The sequence below is a fragment of the Haplochromis burtoni genome, unplaced genomic scaffold, assembly GCF_018398535.1.
Source record: "Haplochromis burtoni strain Fernald_Lab_line unplaced genomic scaffold, NCSU_Asbu1 Contig_423, whole genome shotgun sequence".
NCBI classification, from domain to species: Eukaryota; Metazoa; Chordata; class Actinopteri; order Cichliformes; family Cichlidae; genus Haplochromis; species Haplochromis burtoni.
This window is the reverse complement of record NW_024582784.1, coordinates 138,998-154,713: the sequence shown is the minus strand read 5'-3', so window position 1 is coordinate 154,713 and position 15,716 is coordinate 138,998. Positions and strand designations below refer to the sequence as shown.

The window sequence follows — 15,716 nt, the reverse complement described above, 5'->3', positions numbered from 1 at the left end:
GTCATTTTTCTGGTGTTTTATATGTGTGACCACACTGTTTTAAGTGTATTACGGTTACCAATCAAAGAAGCAAGTTCCCAAACAGTCTTCTTTTTTTCCACACATGAAAGGTCCTAAGAATACATTTAGTCTATGTATGACGGTAATGCCGAACCTCTCATTGGTTAATTCTCCATTCTGACGTCCAACCTTAACATGATGGACAGATAAGGAGAAAGACCTTTCTATAGCTGCACCGTGACCGGAATACAGCTAAAAGCGTGTGTGTGCAGCCGAGCTGTGAGATCTCCGCAGTAACAGACAAGCACTTTGCATGCTGAGTTTGTTCAACCAGACCGCTTAGATGAAACGGCACGGAGCAGAAAAGAAACTGAGTAGTAACAGTCAGGCTTTTGCTGTCTTTTCACTGCACCGCTGCAGTTTTATCCTTTTGGTTCATTTAATTGAACTTCAGTGATCTTGAAACCAAACTTGTATTATTCATGTCTTGTAAAAATAGAGCCCCCTTAATGAGGTGTCGATTTTACATTTTCTCAGCCAAAACTCTAGGTTTGAGGCTCTCCATTTGGCGTATATGTATTTACAATGTGTTATATATTGTTTGCATCATGTAAATGGCTAAAGTGGCTGTTGCCTTTTTGTGTTTTCTCTGTATTCTTGGAAAAAGAAAACACTTTGTGGATTCAGTTTATTCAGACTCAACTGAGTTATAAGAAGCACCAGGAACTGGCACTCGAGGCTATTTCCTGTTACCTGCACTGTGTGAACTGTCTTTAAGCAATGGTGCTGCAGTTGTTGTCATATTAGGGAGGGCGTAACTGTTTCCTGATCTCGATTTATGTACATGTGCAAATTAGGCTTTGTGATGAGGAGTAGAAGCACTTCATGTTCCTAATGGCGGAGTAGTGTGGGAGCAGAACGATTTGGCTGTTACTCATAATGTTTATTGATCTCTTCTCGCCCCGTGGGCATTTTTGTGGTTTTATGAGACTTAATTATCTCAGGTTGTTTGTGTCATAGTTGAACATGTGAAACGGGGCTTTGTTATCAGGCCTGCTCCACCTGTCTGATGTTTGTCTGGGTCCACGCCGCTGAGAAACCCGCCTGAAACAAGCAGCTTTTTGTACAGTAGTGTACGTTATGTGATTTATAGATTATTAGTAGCATGCTTTGATGACATTTTACTGTTAGACTAAAGTGTAAAGTGAACTTGCCTTTTATGCCTGGTTGAGAAAGTAAATTGCATTCAGCTTCATTTATTTAATTTTAATACTTCAGTATTGGAGCTATCATTAGATTTGCATGGCTCTAGTGGCATACTGTCAGAGTGACAGTAAATAACAAACAGTACCAGAAGGAGGCTTTTGGCCTTGTTTTCTTTTTATGGGCCATGAGCTAAATCGGGTTGTCTGGTTGTAACCTGTGATGATGCACTCTGACAGCACTGCAGAGTAGTTTTATGAATTTGTCAGATGTGCTGTATATTGACGGTGTTGTGAAGCTTACGTTGCTGTAATCTTTTTCTCCAGAGAAACCTAGTCCTCCAGGCAACCTGTCACACACTCAGACCATCGAGGCAGAGCTGATCGTGCTCTGGGATGACCCGGCCGACGTTGACGCTGGTCCACTGAGATATGAAGTCCGATACTCCTCTGGCACCACTCACCCGGCCTGGCAGGTAAATACTAACTATTTATACTTAGAAGATTATATAAGAGGTGGAGAGTTCTACTAAGAATTTGCCGTCAATTAACAGGATTTCCTGTTTTTTTTCTTCATACCTTTGCATGTAAAATGTCAGCTAATATTTGAAGCCTGGTTGTTCACCACAAGTCCCCCAGATTAATCTACTGAGTGTTTTTGCTTGGATCATATCGGCTTTAAAAAAAATTCTTGATTCATAGTGATTGTTATAAATCACATATAAATGGTAAAAATAAAATGGCCTGTATTTGTATAGCACTTTTCTAGTCCCTAAGGACCCCAAAGCGCTTTACACAACCAGTCATCCACCCATTCACACACACATTCACACACTGGTGATGGCAAGCTACATTGTAACCACAGCTGCCCTGGGGCGGACTGACAGAGGTGAGGCTGCCGGACACTGGCGCCACCGGGTCCTCTGACCACCACCAGTAGGCAACGGGTGAAGTGCCTTGCCCAAGGACACAACGACCGAGACTGTCCAATTACTTTCCCTCTCTGCTTTGGGCTCTCTGCCAAGCTAAGATTTCACAATCTGCTTGAGTAACATCAGTGTACTCTTAGGCATGTTTTTTTTCCTGCTTCATTTCACAATTAAAATAGATTCTTCATCAAATGCATCATGCTTCATAACGATAATAATCAGCTGCTGCATGTAGAAACAGTCCAGTTCCAGTTGCAGTTCCAGTTAAGAGGACTCTAAACAAAAGCAGCAGCCATGCTGTGACGATGGATTTGACTTAGTCATCACTCCAAGTGGACAACACCCAGCAGTCTGTGGGCACATGTGTGCATGTTCTTCAGTATTCCTTATCTGTCTCCAGGTGGTGTCTGCGCCTGGAGAGCCCAGAGTGTCTTTGGATCTGAAGCCCAAACTAAACTACACCGTTCAGGTCCGCTGCTCCGGCCCGGAAGAGCCTCCACTGTGGAGTGAATGGAGTGAACCTCACCACATCCGCCTGGATAGTAAGAGCTGCTTCCTCACAGCAGAACCTTAGGAGATGATTCATGGGACCAGCTTCTTATCTCTCTAGAATTGTTTGAAAATCACATATAGTCACTGTATTCATCAGTTGATCCGGTACTCCATTTCATATAAGAACATATAAGAAGGAAGTGTAAGAAGTTAGTAAGTGTAAGATTCATCAGGGAGTAAAGGATAATATAAGTATAAAATTATCTTTTTTTTGCAGTGAGCCTAACATTTTAAACCTGTCCTGGTGGCTGTGGGTCAACTCACATTTCTCTGAGAGGCTCATTCAGATAGGGTCAAGCACTGAGCGCAGTTATGTCCAATCCAAGCTCATTAGACTGAGTCACTGAAAAACTCATATGAGTATTTCATCAGAGGTCATTCTCCAGGTTAATGATCAGCATTAAGAGCTCATAAAAGGGATTATTTACTGTATAGTCTTTTTATTTGATCACCTGTAACAAAAACAAGAAAAACTAAAAATTAAGTTTTCATTTATTAGGCAAAATAACAAACTGAACATATCAGATATCCTAATCAAATAAAGTTAATAGTGCACTTTACAGTTTTTGGACAGCAACAATAATTATATTTCAACATAAAAAATATTGATTTAGGTAAATACAAGTGTTAACATGGGATTGCTTTGGTAAAAACACTGAGTGTTGGTCTAATAAATCTGTCAAGCACTGTCTGTATTAGTGCATGCAAAACATTTTTTTAAGTTATTCAACTCAAATCACAACAACAGTTGCATCAAGGTGCTGTATGTTGTAGGTAAAGACTCTACAGTAATATGAATTATGAAACTGAAAGTTGAAAAACAAGAGCAAGAACTGAGACATAACAATTGTTTGCATGAACTAAAATCAGAAGCCTTCATGTCAGCTGATCAGTGACTCATACTAAACTTGGGCTAATTGATTCCAAAAGCTTTACACAGCACAAGTGACGGCGTCTTGTTGTATTGTCACAGCAGACATATTTGTGATGTTTTTCCTAGATAATAGATACTGTTACCCAAAGACTGCCCATGTACTGAGTGTCAGTGGTACAGTAGTGCGTGTCATGGGGTTAAAAGTTTGTGAGACTCAGCAGCTCTGAGTAATCCCGCTAAAACGAGCCACACAGTCGTCCTTGTAAAACAGCAGTAATTTCGATGATGTGAGGTGTCTTGGCTTGAAGGGTGACTCAGAAACTTCTGGCTAAAACGATGCCAGAACAGAAGAACACGCTGCAGACGTCCTGATGAAGCATTCACAAAAGTTACATTTTGAGTGAGTCAGTGTTCCTCACAGAAGTTTCAGGTGGCTGTGTGACAGGAGTCGGATAGCTCCCCTCTCGTTCTTTTAATGGCAAACTTTGACAAAGTTTTCATAATTCCATAGAAAGTTTTTTTTTTTCTTTTGTAAAGGTCTACGTGGCAACTGTGGGTGAATGAGAATGAGTCATGTGTTTGATTTGTTTGAGGGGCTTTGTTTTTGTCATCTGAGTGACATCCATTTGGCTTTGTGTCTTTTGTAAAAGGCTTTTCAAAGTATAAAAAGTTAAAAATGAGATTTCTTCTTTGAGGCAGTAAACATAACATAAAATGACGTGTTTTTTTTTTTTCTTTCCTGCGTGCAGCGGTGAGCTACATCCCCAAGAAAGTGGTGGCTAGACCCGGGGAGAACGTAACAGTATACTGTGTATTCAACGACCACAGAATGAATGCCAGCATGGCCGTGTGGAAGCTCAACTTCCAACCGCTGCCTTCACCCACCCTGTACCACCCAGTCAACCAGTGGGTAAGAAGTACAAAAAAAACCCTCTCCCTGCAGAGGTTTTTGTGATGCTCGGAATATTTCTGTGGGCCTATTTTTAAAGACGTACAGCCTCCAGTACAGTAAATATTTTTGTTGACCTAAACCAGGTGAGCAAGATCACATTGCATCCTTCAGAGAATCAAATGTATGACCTCCTGAGGTGTACCGAAGAGTGGAGCATCCCTTACAGCCAGATCTATGTGGAAGGTGAGCTTTGTTGGACCAGTAAAAACAAGTCTAAGTGTTATCCAATGTATTTCTCTTCCCTATTTTTATAGCGAAAGTCAGTTTCTTATGTTTTAAAGTTGCTTGAAATCCATGTCCCTTCAGTGTTCATTTGACAAAGCAGAGTGGCGACATGTGAAAGCACAACAGCGTGAACCAGAATAACCTCAGTGTGCAGGGGCTAGCTCAGGTGATGTGTTTGTGACTGTCACCCAAATTAAATTTGTTTTTCTTTGTGTGTTTCAGGAGCTGACATTGATATAAAGTGTGTAACCAACGGGGACATTGATGCCATGGACTGCAGTTGGACTCACAAACAGCCGGATAAGCTCAGATTTCAATCCAAGTAAAGCACCTTTTCCAATCCAGTTGATATTTCCGGAGTGTTTATGTTTCTTAAAAGATGCTGCATTGTTCATAAAACTTTTGTGTGATGAAAAGCTGGAAGTTACTATACACACACACACACAGTGTACCAGGACACCAGGTTCACTGAACACACCCTCGACCTGTGTGTTTAGCACTAGAGAAGCAATATCAGGAAGTTTATTTCAACAGTGCACTGTAAGTGTGAGTCGTTAGTATTATACAATACAATAGACTACAATAGTAAGTCTCCTCTCTTTAAAACCAGTGTGGCCTGACACGATTATGCAAGCTCGTTCTAACTGACTGACGTACTGCAGATGTAAGTTGTATTAAAGATGACGAGAACGTCTTATTTCATATTTCAGATCAGATTGTTTTGCTCAGACTTCAACTATTCTAGTTGTCACCAGTTCTTTAGTCTTGGTAAAGTTGTGTTTAATATTTTAATCTTTTTTTTTCCTTGAAGTAACAAATCTATGACATCACATTGGTGCATTACTGGTCCTGGAGAGACAGTCGTTATGATGTGCAAGAACAGTACAAGCACAGGCAAATCAGCTCATGTGGAGACAAAAAAAGAACACGACTTCATCTGTGTCTTTTTGTTTTTAATGTCAGGTGGGCCGACCTGCCATGTGACGAGATGGAGGAGAGGGAGAGAGCGGGTGAGAATCTGGGGGAGATGAGTCCTGCCTGCATGGAGGGCAGGCAGAAAACCTGCACCATCCACCCTCTGAGGATGAACTGCTATAAACTCTGGCTGGAGTTGCCATCGCAACTGGGTCCCATCAGGTCCAGACCGGTCTACCTGTCACCTGTAGATCACGGTGAGAAAGAAGGATTCATTTTAATTAAAGAGCTCCAGGCTTATTAGATGTTCTTCAGCAGCACCGTTACTCCAGGTTTACCACAAAGAAACCGAACTTCTGTCTTTCCTGCAGTGAAGCCTCACGCACCCGCTAATGTGAAGGCAGTGAGCCACAGCAGTGGGGTCCTGGAGGTGACCTGGCAGGCTCCGCCTTTGCCAGTCGATGGTCTCCAGTGTCAGTTTCAGTACTACTCGCCATCCACCGTGAGCCCCCAGCCAAAGTGGAAGGTGAGCTTATCGCACAGTTTAGCAACCACACGCTGTGACTGAATGCTTGGTGTGGTGGGTTCACAAATCAATGATTCAAAAAAGCCTCTAAAGTTTGGAATGAATGATATTTCTACAATGATATGATACTGGATGATTGTCAGAACTCTACTACTGTTAGCTTCCTGTGAAACACCCAGAATAAAATATGCCAAATGAAATATTTCTTTAAATGATACAGGATGCTCTGATATAACCTCAGCTTGTGTGTCTCTTATGAGATCAAACTGCTGTCCTCTGACTGAAAAATTCTCCTGGAAATTGGACAAACGCTCTCATTTGTGTTCTCATCTCAAAATTTGCTCGAAATACCAAAAATATAAAGAAATCATTTTCTGTCTTTTCATAAAATAAGGAGGCTAGACAGAGTGAGCAGATGTGTACTGCGCAGAGCGAACATTTTCCATTAGGAATGCGTGTTGTTTCTTTAATGAGCCCCAAAAATGTCCGCAGCTTCAGGATCCTGTGCGGGTTCTGTGGGCAGAGGTCGCCGTACCAGATATGTGCCGCGTATACGTGGTTCAAGTGCGCTGCAAGCACACCAATGGCACCGGCTACTGGAGCGACTGGAGCGAGTCTGTCTACTCCACTCCGCAAAACAGCAGAGGTAAAACATGTTATCGAAACAGCAGCGGTGGCAGCCTTGACTTCTGATATGAATGTTCGTTTCCAGTCGCATCTGACCATGTGATTTCTACTCTAATGGACATGGCGCACACAAATGCCATCTCCTAGCAGAGAAATACAAAAGTAAAGGCTGCGAGTGGATTTAATGTTTGCTAATTGATCTCCTCAGCTCCTGAACGAGGCCCTGATTTCTGGAGAATCCGTCAAGATGATCCACACAGAAACCAGTCTAACATCACGCTGCTGTTTGAGGTACATACATTACAGTATTCAGCTTTTTTTTATTAAGAGTTAGTTGCAGTGATATTCTTCTTGTCTGCAGGTCCCTCTAAAAACACAAAAAGATGCTAAACGAGTATTTTCTCTGTGGCTAAACCTGATTTTTATTTATTTTTATTCCTCTGTGGGGTGAAGCTTACTATTTGATCAAATGCTATAAGAAAACACTTCAATAAACCACACTATTCCCTATTAGGTTATTTATTAGTATCGGGAGAAATCTCTGTGCCTGATTGACAAGGGTGATAATCACTTATTGGATGCCTGTGGTCTTTGGGTATCAGTATCCAATAATGAGGAAGAAGCCATATGAACATGACCCAGAAATGTTGCTGTCTGCATTGAGGCAAAGTGGAAACGGTTCTGCGGTCAGACAAAAGTCAAATTTAATATATATCGACGTGAAGAAATATAATACAATCTGGCCCTTGAAGTTACTTTTTCTGTTAGGGAGGATTTGTTTGCTGTTGAGGTCAATGTTAAAATAAGTTCTTTAAAAAGCCAAAAATGATTTCATATGAAGGCAATACGAGCAGAGAGTACAAACGTGCTGAGATTGGCTCTGTTAGTTCAGTGAGATAGTCAAAAACGAATGTGAACACTTATGTCTGCATTTTTATTTTGTTAAATACGAACAAAATGATAGTAGAAGTGCTGCCACGTGTCCGGATACAAAGAGAGGACCAATGTGTTTATTTGGTTATTTAATAAAAGGCTTCAGTTCAAATCTGCCTTCGCCTTTGCAGTTTTGTCGTGTTATGCAATATTTGAAATGAAAAAGCAACAACAAACAAACCACTACATTTTCAGAAATATTTGTGGGCGTTTTCTTGTTGGGTTTTTTTGTACTGCTTAAGTGGTCCTCACATGAGATGACAGTGCCAGCAGAGGCCCACAGCTCATTTAAGTTTGAGACCCCTGCTATAGACTGTCAGCCGCTCTATCAGACAGGAACTGGGACATTCCTCTCCCAAAGTCAAGCAGCTGGTCTCCCAGAAGTTCCCAGATATGCATAGTGTTGGTAAAATAACTACACGTGTTAACCATCGTATGATGCAAAGCTATTCAAGGCCACTATTTAGAATATTCTTATGAATAAAGTTCAGTAGGAACTACTAAGCTTTGGCCATATTGACCCTTGTTTTCAATGCTTAAATGTTCTCAATTTGTTTTGTAGAATTTCGCACCTTCTGGGAATTCCTATTGTGTGGATGGATTTATAGTCCAGCGTCGGTCCTCAAGCGGATCTGTGCTGAGGGAGAAGATCGAGCTGACGTCCTCCTACAGCTTCGAGTGGAACCAGGAGCTCCAGACTGTGACTGTGGAAGCCTACAATAGTTTGGGGAACTCCACAGACAACATAAACATGACACTGGAGAGACAGCCCAAAGGTGAGTGAGTGAGAATATAACAGGACGTGTGACCAGTCACACACTCAGTGAATTTATTCTATTAGGCGATGTTCTTGTCACTCTAGCCTGAGGCTGTTCTTAATCAATCAATCAATAATATCCCTCATCATCCTCATTATATTAGTATTCCAAAAGAAGCTCAGTGTGATCATGCTGGAGGCTGTCAAGTTTTAGATAAAGAATAAAATAAATCACATAAGCCATATATTGATATAATATCTTTAAATCAATCCAGGATTTCATCAGGAGACAGGCAGTTTTAACAATCTCAGGCTTCACGTTCCTCTGAAAATATAAACCTTAGCTGAGATCAAAAGTGTTCTTGAACACTGAAAAATGTACAGGCTCACAAAAGCAAGGGCAAGATTCTTAGCAAACAGTCCATGAACCTTTCATCAGTTCTTACAGATTTATGGACACTCAAACGTGCACAGACACAGGTGCAGATTTACAGGAAAGAAAAGAACAAGGTGGTCAGTGGTGTCCATTCATGGCAAAATACTTACTGGAAACATAATTTTTGCCAATAATCACCAAGGCTTGTATGTTGAGATTTTGACAAGCCCAAGATGAACTCATGTTTCTGTATGTGTTTATTTGCCAGTGTGCTTCTGCCCCAGCCTCATAACACATGCTCGAAATATTTGGCCTTAAAGCAGAGGCCAAAAACATCCATTTAGTTTAAGACTACATCTAAAATAATTATCTCTGGGAGCTCATAAGAGCCATGATAGATGCCCAACATCCATTAGTTCTGGTGCAGTGAGTGCTAAGAGTAATCGGAACATAGGAAACAAGGCTGATGTCTAGTGTGTGTGTGTGTGTGTGTTTGTGTAACATTTTTCTCTTCCTTTAATCATGATTCAGAGAATAACTGTCAGAATAAATTAATTGTCCATAAAGCTGGACTGTTTTCATGATTTGATTATTAAAGAAGAGTTTTATTAGCAGCAACCTGAAGACGAGAGCACAGCAAATTTGTGGTAAATCATTGAGCACCTGACTTAGAAATCTCCTTTGGTGGAGTTCCACACAGAGCAAAAGGACTAACAAGCATCAAGTGGATATGCATTTGTATTTCCACGCCAGTTTTCTTCTGCCCACAAACTTGAATTAAACAGGTTTTACTGGGAAAATTCTTTAAATTTATAAGCGCTTTCACTTTATTCTGGTTGCAGTGAGTTACAGCAGCATAATCAAGCTGGCATAACAAATCTCACACTGAATAAGAACTGTCGAAAACTCTCTAGCAATTAAAAAGTCAAGTCGTGTAGGTTAGGACGACTTAAATTTGCACACAGCAAAAAAGGAAGATCAGTGGTTCCCACATTTCAGCTCCGAGATTATTCCACAAAACACTTTTCCAAAAGGTGGAAAGGCGCTTAATTGAATTGGTCTTTGCTGAAAAAACATACACCTAATTTTAGTTTGCTGTGAGTTTGGTGTAATTGGACGTGAAATGAATTTTATTTGTTGTTTTTCTTCTTTTTTTGGTGGCTGATTTTTGAAAGCATTGTAAATACGTTTCCCTGCAGGAACAATTAAATGACACATCGACCACTTTGAAATTAAGAGACTCTTTTCTGTCAGTTATGCTGTTTCACTTTCCTCTATCATTAAAAAATCTCTGTAAAATATTCAAATTCAAATATTCAGATTCAGATTCTGGGGGTAACTAAAATTGCTTTGGCTCAGTTTTTCACAGCTGTTTGCAAGAGTCTTTTTTTCTTTTAACGTTTAATGTGTAGTGAGATTAGTGCACATTCGTGCTCCTGTCAGCAGCAACTTTAAATAAATAGTCATGATTACACACGTGCACGTGCTAGCATCACTGTCCCGAATGCTCCTTAAGTTGGTAGCTGAAGCTCAGTGAGCGTTATTCAGCCTTCGATGTTGACAGATGAGAGAAAAGAAAAGAAAAGCAAAGAAAAGCCACTGTGAATGTCGAGGTCATCTGACCCTGGATGAATTCAGTTGTTTCTTTCTGCACTGCAGGCCGCTGCGTGCGTTCATTCCACGTGTTGCATATCAACAGCACATGTGTGTCACTGTCATGGAGCCTGTTGGAGAACAGCTTGGTGCCTCTGTTCATGGTGGTCGAGTGGTTGCCACACAAGCAGCAGGACTCTGGGCCAAGAGCAGAGACGTGGGCCAGACTGCACTACACTGATTACCCCGTCTATCTGAGAGGTAGTACATTCTCTTCTTTGTTAGTTGCACTGTTATTTCAGAGTCTGGTTATGTTAAGGTAAACTAAGCTGTAACAATTTACATTTATCCCATCAGGTGATTTTTTTGCCTCAGAGGAGTACGGCTTTTTCTTGTACCCTGTGTTTGCTGAGGGAGAAGGGGAGCCGATTTACACTTTAGGTATGCTCACTGCGCACGGGTTGTGTCATCTGCAGCACTAAAGGATGACAAAATGCCTCTTGTTGTTCTCGCAGTTAAAGCTCTCATGTGTGTTACAGCCACCAGAGGAGATCCTGAGGCCTACATAATGCTGATGATCATCTCCTTTCTTTTCATCATCCTGTTTGTCACCCTGGTTCTCTCCCAAAACCAGTAAGAGCTATTCCAGAAAAATGTATTTACAAACTGACACAAATGTGTAAGAGGGTAAAGCGATAAAACATTCAGACTTTTTGCAAAAAAACCTCTCTGGCCATTTTTCAGTGATGTGACTCAGGAACAGGAGAGACTGTGACACTAATCTTTAGCGCTCACCAATCAAAAGTCGTCAATTAGTAAATTACATTTGTCTGGACAGGCCTGGATGTACTGTAAACTGTAGCTTGCCTGGTTTGTGGAGGTACACAGCCAGAACATGATAATTCTAGGGTTCACTGTTTGATCTTGTAAAACTAACCCTGAATATACACGATTAGTTTTTTTTATCCGAACAGACACCTGTAAGAAATGATATATGATAGTAATTTCTATGGTGCAGTCTAATTAAGGGCACAGAGACACTGACCATGAAAAATTAGTGGTGTGACATTTAACAGGTCACCAGGGTGTAATTACGCTTGATGTTGGCTGATAAAAGGTGGAAAAATTAGAGCCGAGAGAGGAAGGGGAAAGGAGCGTTTAGGCATCAAATGTCTAACATGAATATCTGCTACATTTCCAGGATGAAAAAGTTTGTATGGAAGGATGTTCCCAATCCAAGGAAGTGTTCATGGGCTAAAGGAATAGACTTCAAAAAGGTATGAAATGTACACTGTGAATGTCATTGTTGACTCATCCGTTTACTAACCCTAAAATCTTAACATCTAGGTCATACTAGCCCTAAAGAACAACATCACATGAAAGAAGCTAATTTGCACTGTTTTCAAATAAAAATAGAGAATTTTGATCAGTGTTTCAATCTGCATGCTGGAAAATGACTAAGGTAGCTTAGTGTAAGTCGGAGAAAGTCTGACTCTGACAGATGCTGTTACCTGCCAACACGATCGCTTATTAACATGATCTTATTTTCTTAAAGAGCGAGTGGAACCTCACATATACCTTTTGTTAAATTACAAGTGTTTTACAAGTGTTACAATTACAAGTGATTGTTTTTAACTTTAGATTTTGTGTCAATTAAAAAGAGACCAGAGATATCTCAGCCAAAAAAGAATTATTCAAAAAAGTGCCGCACAAAGGTTGGAGGTTAATCGAGAAAATCACTCTGCAGAGGCACACACATGCAAAGGTGATTTGTGATTAGACACAGGCAGGGACGAGATACAAGCAGAACTAATGAAGATGTGGCAGAAAATCGCAAAGGAGACAAAAACAAAGACAGGAAGTAAACACAAAAAGAGACACATGAGACAGGAAGCCATCAAAGTAAACAGGCAGTAGTCAAAAGACACAAAACACTGATAACGGGGACAGGAAGCACTTGAAAACAATCATAATAACAGAAAGATAGAGAGAAAAGAAATGAAGGAAATAAAAAAAGACGAGAAAGCAGAAACTAAAAACAATAAAATACCAGGAAAAGGAGCAAGAGCACTGAAATGAATCGATTTAAAAACACTTACCATGCAAGTTCTTCAGTAGTTCCTGTCTATCTTGATAAATAAAGAGGCAGAAGCACGATGACTTTGTAGCTACCTGTGGACAACATGTTTGTCATGCATGTTTGTCGCCATCTGTAGGTTATTAATGCTTGTGAGCGGTTTGCTACCCTCAGGGATCAGTACAGCAAGAAAATATGCATTTAGTCTCTTCTTAACGGTCTTTTCCATCATAAGTGGATTCTCTGCAGTGTTTTCTCGTGGCCATATGCTTCATTATTCATCAGCTCTGAAACTTTCTCCAGGTGGACACCTTTGACTATCTGTTCCGACCACAGGAAGGTCTGCCGGTCTGGCCGCTGCTCATGCCCTCTGAGAACATCTCCCAGGTCATTATAGTGGACAAAGTTCTGACTACGGCCCTGATCCAAAACCCACTTCCAGACCCTGCAGATGCCTTAGCTGGCTCCCATTCGCCTGGGTTTGACCTGAATGTCGATCAGTTCATGGAGAATGAGACTCTCCCTGTTGAGGGTCCTTCTTCAGCTGTTCTGGATATGTTAACTACTTCAAGCCCAAGAGCAGATGATCTGCAGCCAGCTGATCCCTCAGTGGACCAACATCCAGGTAGCACCGACAACTCTGGGCAGTCTTCAGTCACTTACACTGCTGTTCTGGTCTCCAATCCCAGTCAGGACCAGCAGCCCCCCATTCATCTGCCTTACAAGGATGGTAGTGATAACAGCTCAAGCGATGAGGGAAATTTCTCTGCCAACAACTCTGACATTTCAGGATCTTTTCCCGGTGGCCTCTGGGAGCTGGAAAGCTGTCGTGGTTTGGAGATGGATGACCCGAGGCGCTCCTGCTCGAACAACTCTGTGGAGGAGCTTTCTCAAACATCAGATCAAGAAGACGAGCATGGCGTGAGACGGGAGAAGGACTTGTATTATCTAGGAATGGACTACCCAGCAGAGGATGAGGAGAGTGAGAAAGACGACGAGCAGAGTGAAGACGAAGAAGCCAAAGTGGAGCTGCTTAAAAGTACTCCTTTGAACAGAGGGCACTGTTCCTTGGAGTTGCATCCTTTGCTCAGTCAAGATAACCCGAGCGAGCCCGGGATCCTGCCGTCACCGTCGACGTGTGGCTTCGCCATGCCATACCTGCCTCAGTTCAGAACTGCTACGTGCACAGTGCAACACACACAACTTGAACCCAGCTGTGATTAACGTGTGCACCATTAAATCCATAATGTGACGCATCAGCATTTGCCAAAGCTGATTTGCATCTGTTCCTTTGGGCATAATGAGGTGTGAGGCCAGAAAAAGTAAAAAAAAAAAGAATTACCTCAAGCTTTGTATGATTGCAAGTTGATGTTCATCAATGCTGCTATTGTGTGCTGTTGGAAAAGACATCAGGAGGGCACAAGCCTCAGGAGAAGGCATTTCTTTCTTTCTTTGTTGGGCATTAAAACCCAGATTTTACTGTGTCATACTGCAACTGTGCCGTATCTGTGGCTGATGTTAAAAAAAGTAGAGCTACAGGCAAGGCTGCGCAAGCAGCATACCGGTCTTTGAGAAGAAAGGAAAAAAGAGGTCTTACAATAGGCGTACAACCGATTACGCACAGGTGGTCATACCATACATGCTCAGAATCAAAGGGTGCTCTTTGTGCCTACGTTTGCACTCCCATATTACAGAAAACCATTCTTTTCATTCTCGCTACTGATTCCTTTTTGCTACATTCACAGAAAGATTAAAGAGTTTCACAGAGAATGGAAAAAAAAACAAGGAAGCGAGAGAGAAAAAAGGCTCATCATCTGCATATTTTCAGCTTTCTTGGCACACATTTGAGTGTAAAGTAAAAGCAACGCTTGGATGTTGCTTCAAAGCTATTGGTGTGACTAAATGAGAACAGCTGAAGGTGGTGAATTACTGCAGGCAACGCTTTTGGACACTTCATGTACTGCAGTGTAGCTTTTGTATCAACATCTGCATGGACTATCTCAGCCATCAAACCATCAAGCCTTTTTGCACTTTGTGCTTTAACGTGTTTAAGAGTTTGTTCCAGTATGTGAGAAACGTGGCGTCTATTTTTGTGCTATAGTTTTGCTTGACAACTTAACTGGACAGCTTCTTTATTCTGTAAGAAAATGAAAAAGATTAAAGAAGGAGAATCCTGAGGATGTTTAAATTGAAAAGTAATGAAAATATAAAAATATGATTGACAGAAATTGTTGTTCTAAATGGAGAATGTTGTCTATTTTTCATGGTGAAATAAAGTATTTATTGTAAGTGTGTTTTTTTTGTATCACAGGGACTGTTATAAGGTTCACACTGCATGGAAATACAGATACAAAAACAAACTTTTCTTATCAATACACAACACGCTAACACTGAACTGCAGTAATAGTCTGCCACCTTGTGGCTGGAACCAGTAAATACATTAAAATTTCATCAGGCTAAGGTTTGTGTGTCACTTCAGTCAAATATATAGGTAACTACCACACACAGTAAATTTCATAAATTAAATGTGATAACTTTTGTCAATATTTTAGCTGTTGAAAAAGGGTCTGTCTGCATAGTCATGTTACTTCTCCAGCCTGATTGCTGTATGCCCTCATATACACAATTTGAAGTTATTACTAGGTGTCTGATACACATTATTCAAATTTTTTAATGAAGGACAGTATTTGCTGATCAATTCATTCAATACCTTCCTCATATTCAAAATATATAAGCCATACAGAGGGTTTTTATTGTCCAACATGATTACCTGATTCATTTAAAAAGAAATTGTATTTAGTCATCACGTTACAAACCAAAAAAGTCTCACTTGAAATGTATTTGTTTTCCCCTTTGCACAACACAGACAAGTCGATCTCTCCTTTCTATAAACCACAGGAGCTGTTTAAACAGACTGATCATCTAATAAATAAAATGTAATAACCTGTAAAAAAAACAATGCAAAAAGTGCAAAAAACTGCACTAATGTGCACCATAATTAATCTGATGACCAAAAGCCTGAAAACAGTCTGAAGATTGAGGCAGGAGTCGTCAAATTCATGAAGAATCTGTTGTCAAGAAGGAGTATTGAGTAAATGCAGTTGCATCTTTCATCCACAAGGTGTCAGAGAAGCACTGTGGAAGGAGCCCAGCGGGCTCCTACTTTAGTGATGTCAGG

General features: G+C 40.9%; 1 protein-coding gene across 5 annotated transcripts in view; it reads left to right on the top strand.

The window, feature by feature from the left end:
• Window positions 1-14,310, top strand: part of lepr (leptin receptor) — a 41,691-nt gene extending 27,381 nt beyond the window's left edge. For all 5 annotated transcript variants that reach the window (XM_014340984.2, XM_014340986.2, XM_014340985.2 and 2 more), the window contains exons 7-21: window positions 1,530-1,678; window positions 2,532-2,673; window positions 4,307-4,467; window positions 4,593-4,692; window positions 4,957-5,056; window positions 5,698-5,906; window positions 6,021-6,175; window positions 6,668-6,821; window positions 7,011-7,093; window positions 8,298-8,511; window positions 10,528-10,722; window positions 10,819-10,902; window positions 11,001-11,094; window positions 11,663-11,738; window positions 12,842-14,310. In XM_014340984.2, coding sequence (XP_014196470.1) covers window positions 1,530-1,678; window positions 2,532-2,673; window positions 4,307-4,467; window positions 4,593-4,692; window positions 4,957-5,056; window positions 5,698-5,906; window positions 6,021-6,175; window positions 6,668-6,821; window positions 7,011-7,093; window positions 8,298-8,511; window positions 10,528-10,722; window positions 10,819-10,902; window positions 11,001-11,094; window positions 11,663-11,738; window positions 12,842-13,762 — 2,837 coding nt within the window. In that variant the 3' untranslated portion in view covers window positions 13,763-14,310. The remainder of the gene's footprint in view (window positions 1-1,529; window positions 1,679-2,531; window positions 2,674-4,306; window positions 4,468-4,592; window positions 4,693-4,956; window positions 5,057-5,697; window positions 5,907-6,020; window positions 6,176-6,667; window positions 6,822-7,010; window positions 7,094-8,297; window positions 8,512-10,527; window positions 10,723-10,818; window positions 10,903-11,000; window positions 11,095-11,662; window positions 11,739-12,841) is intronic.
• The last annotated feature ends 1,406 nt before the right edge of the window (window positions 14,311-15,716 follow it).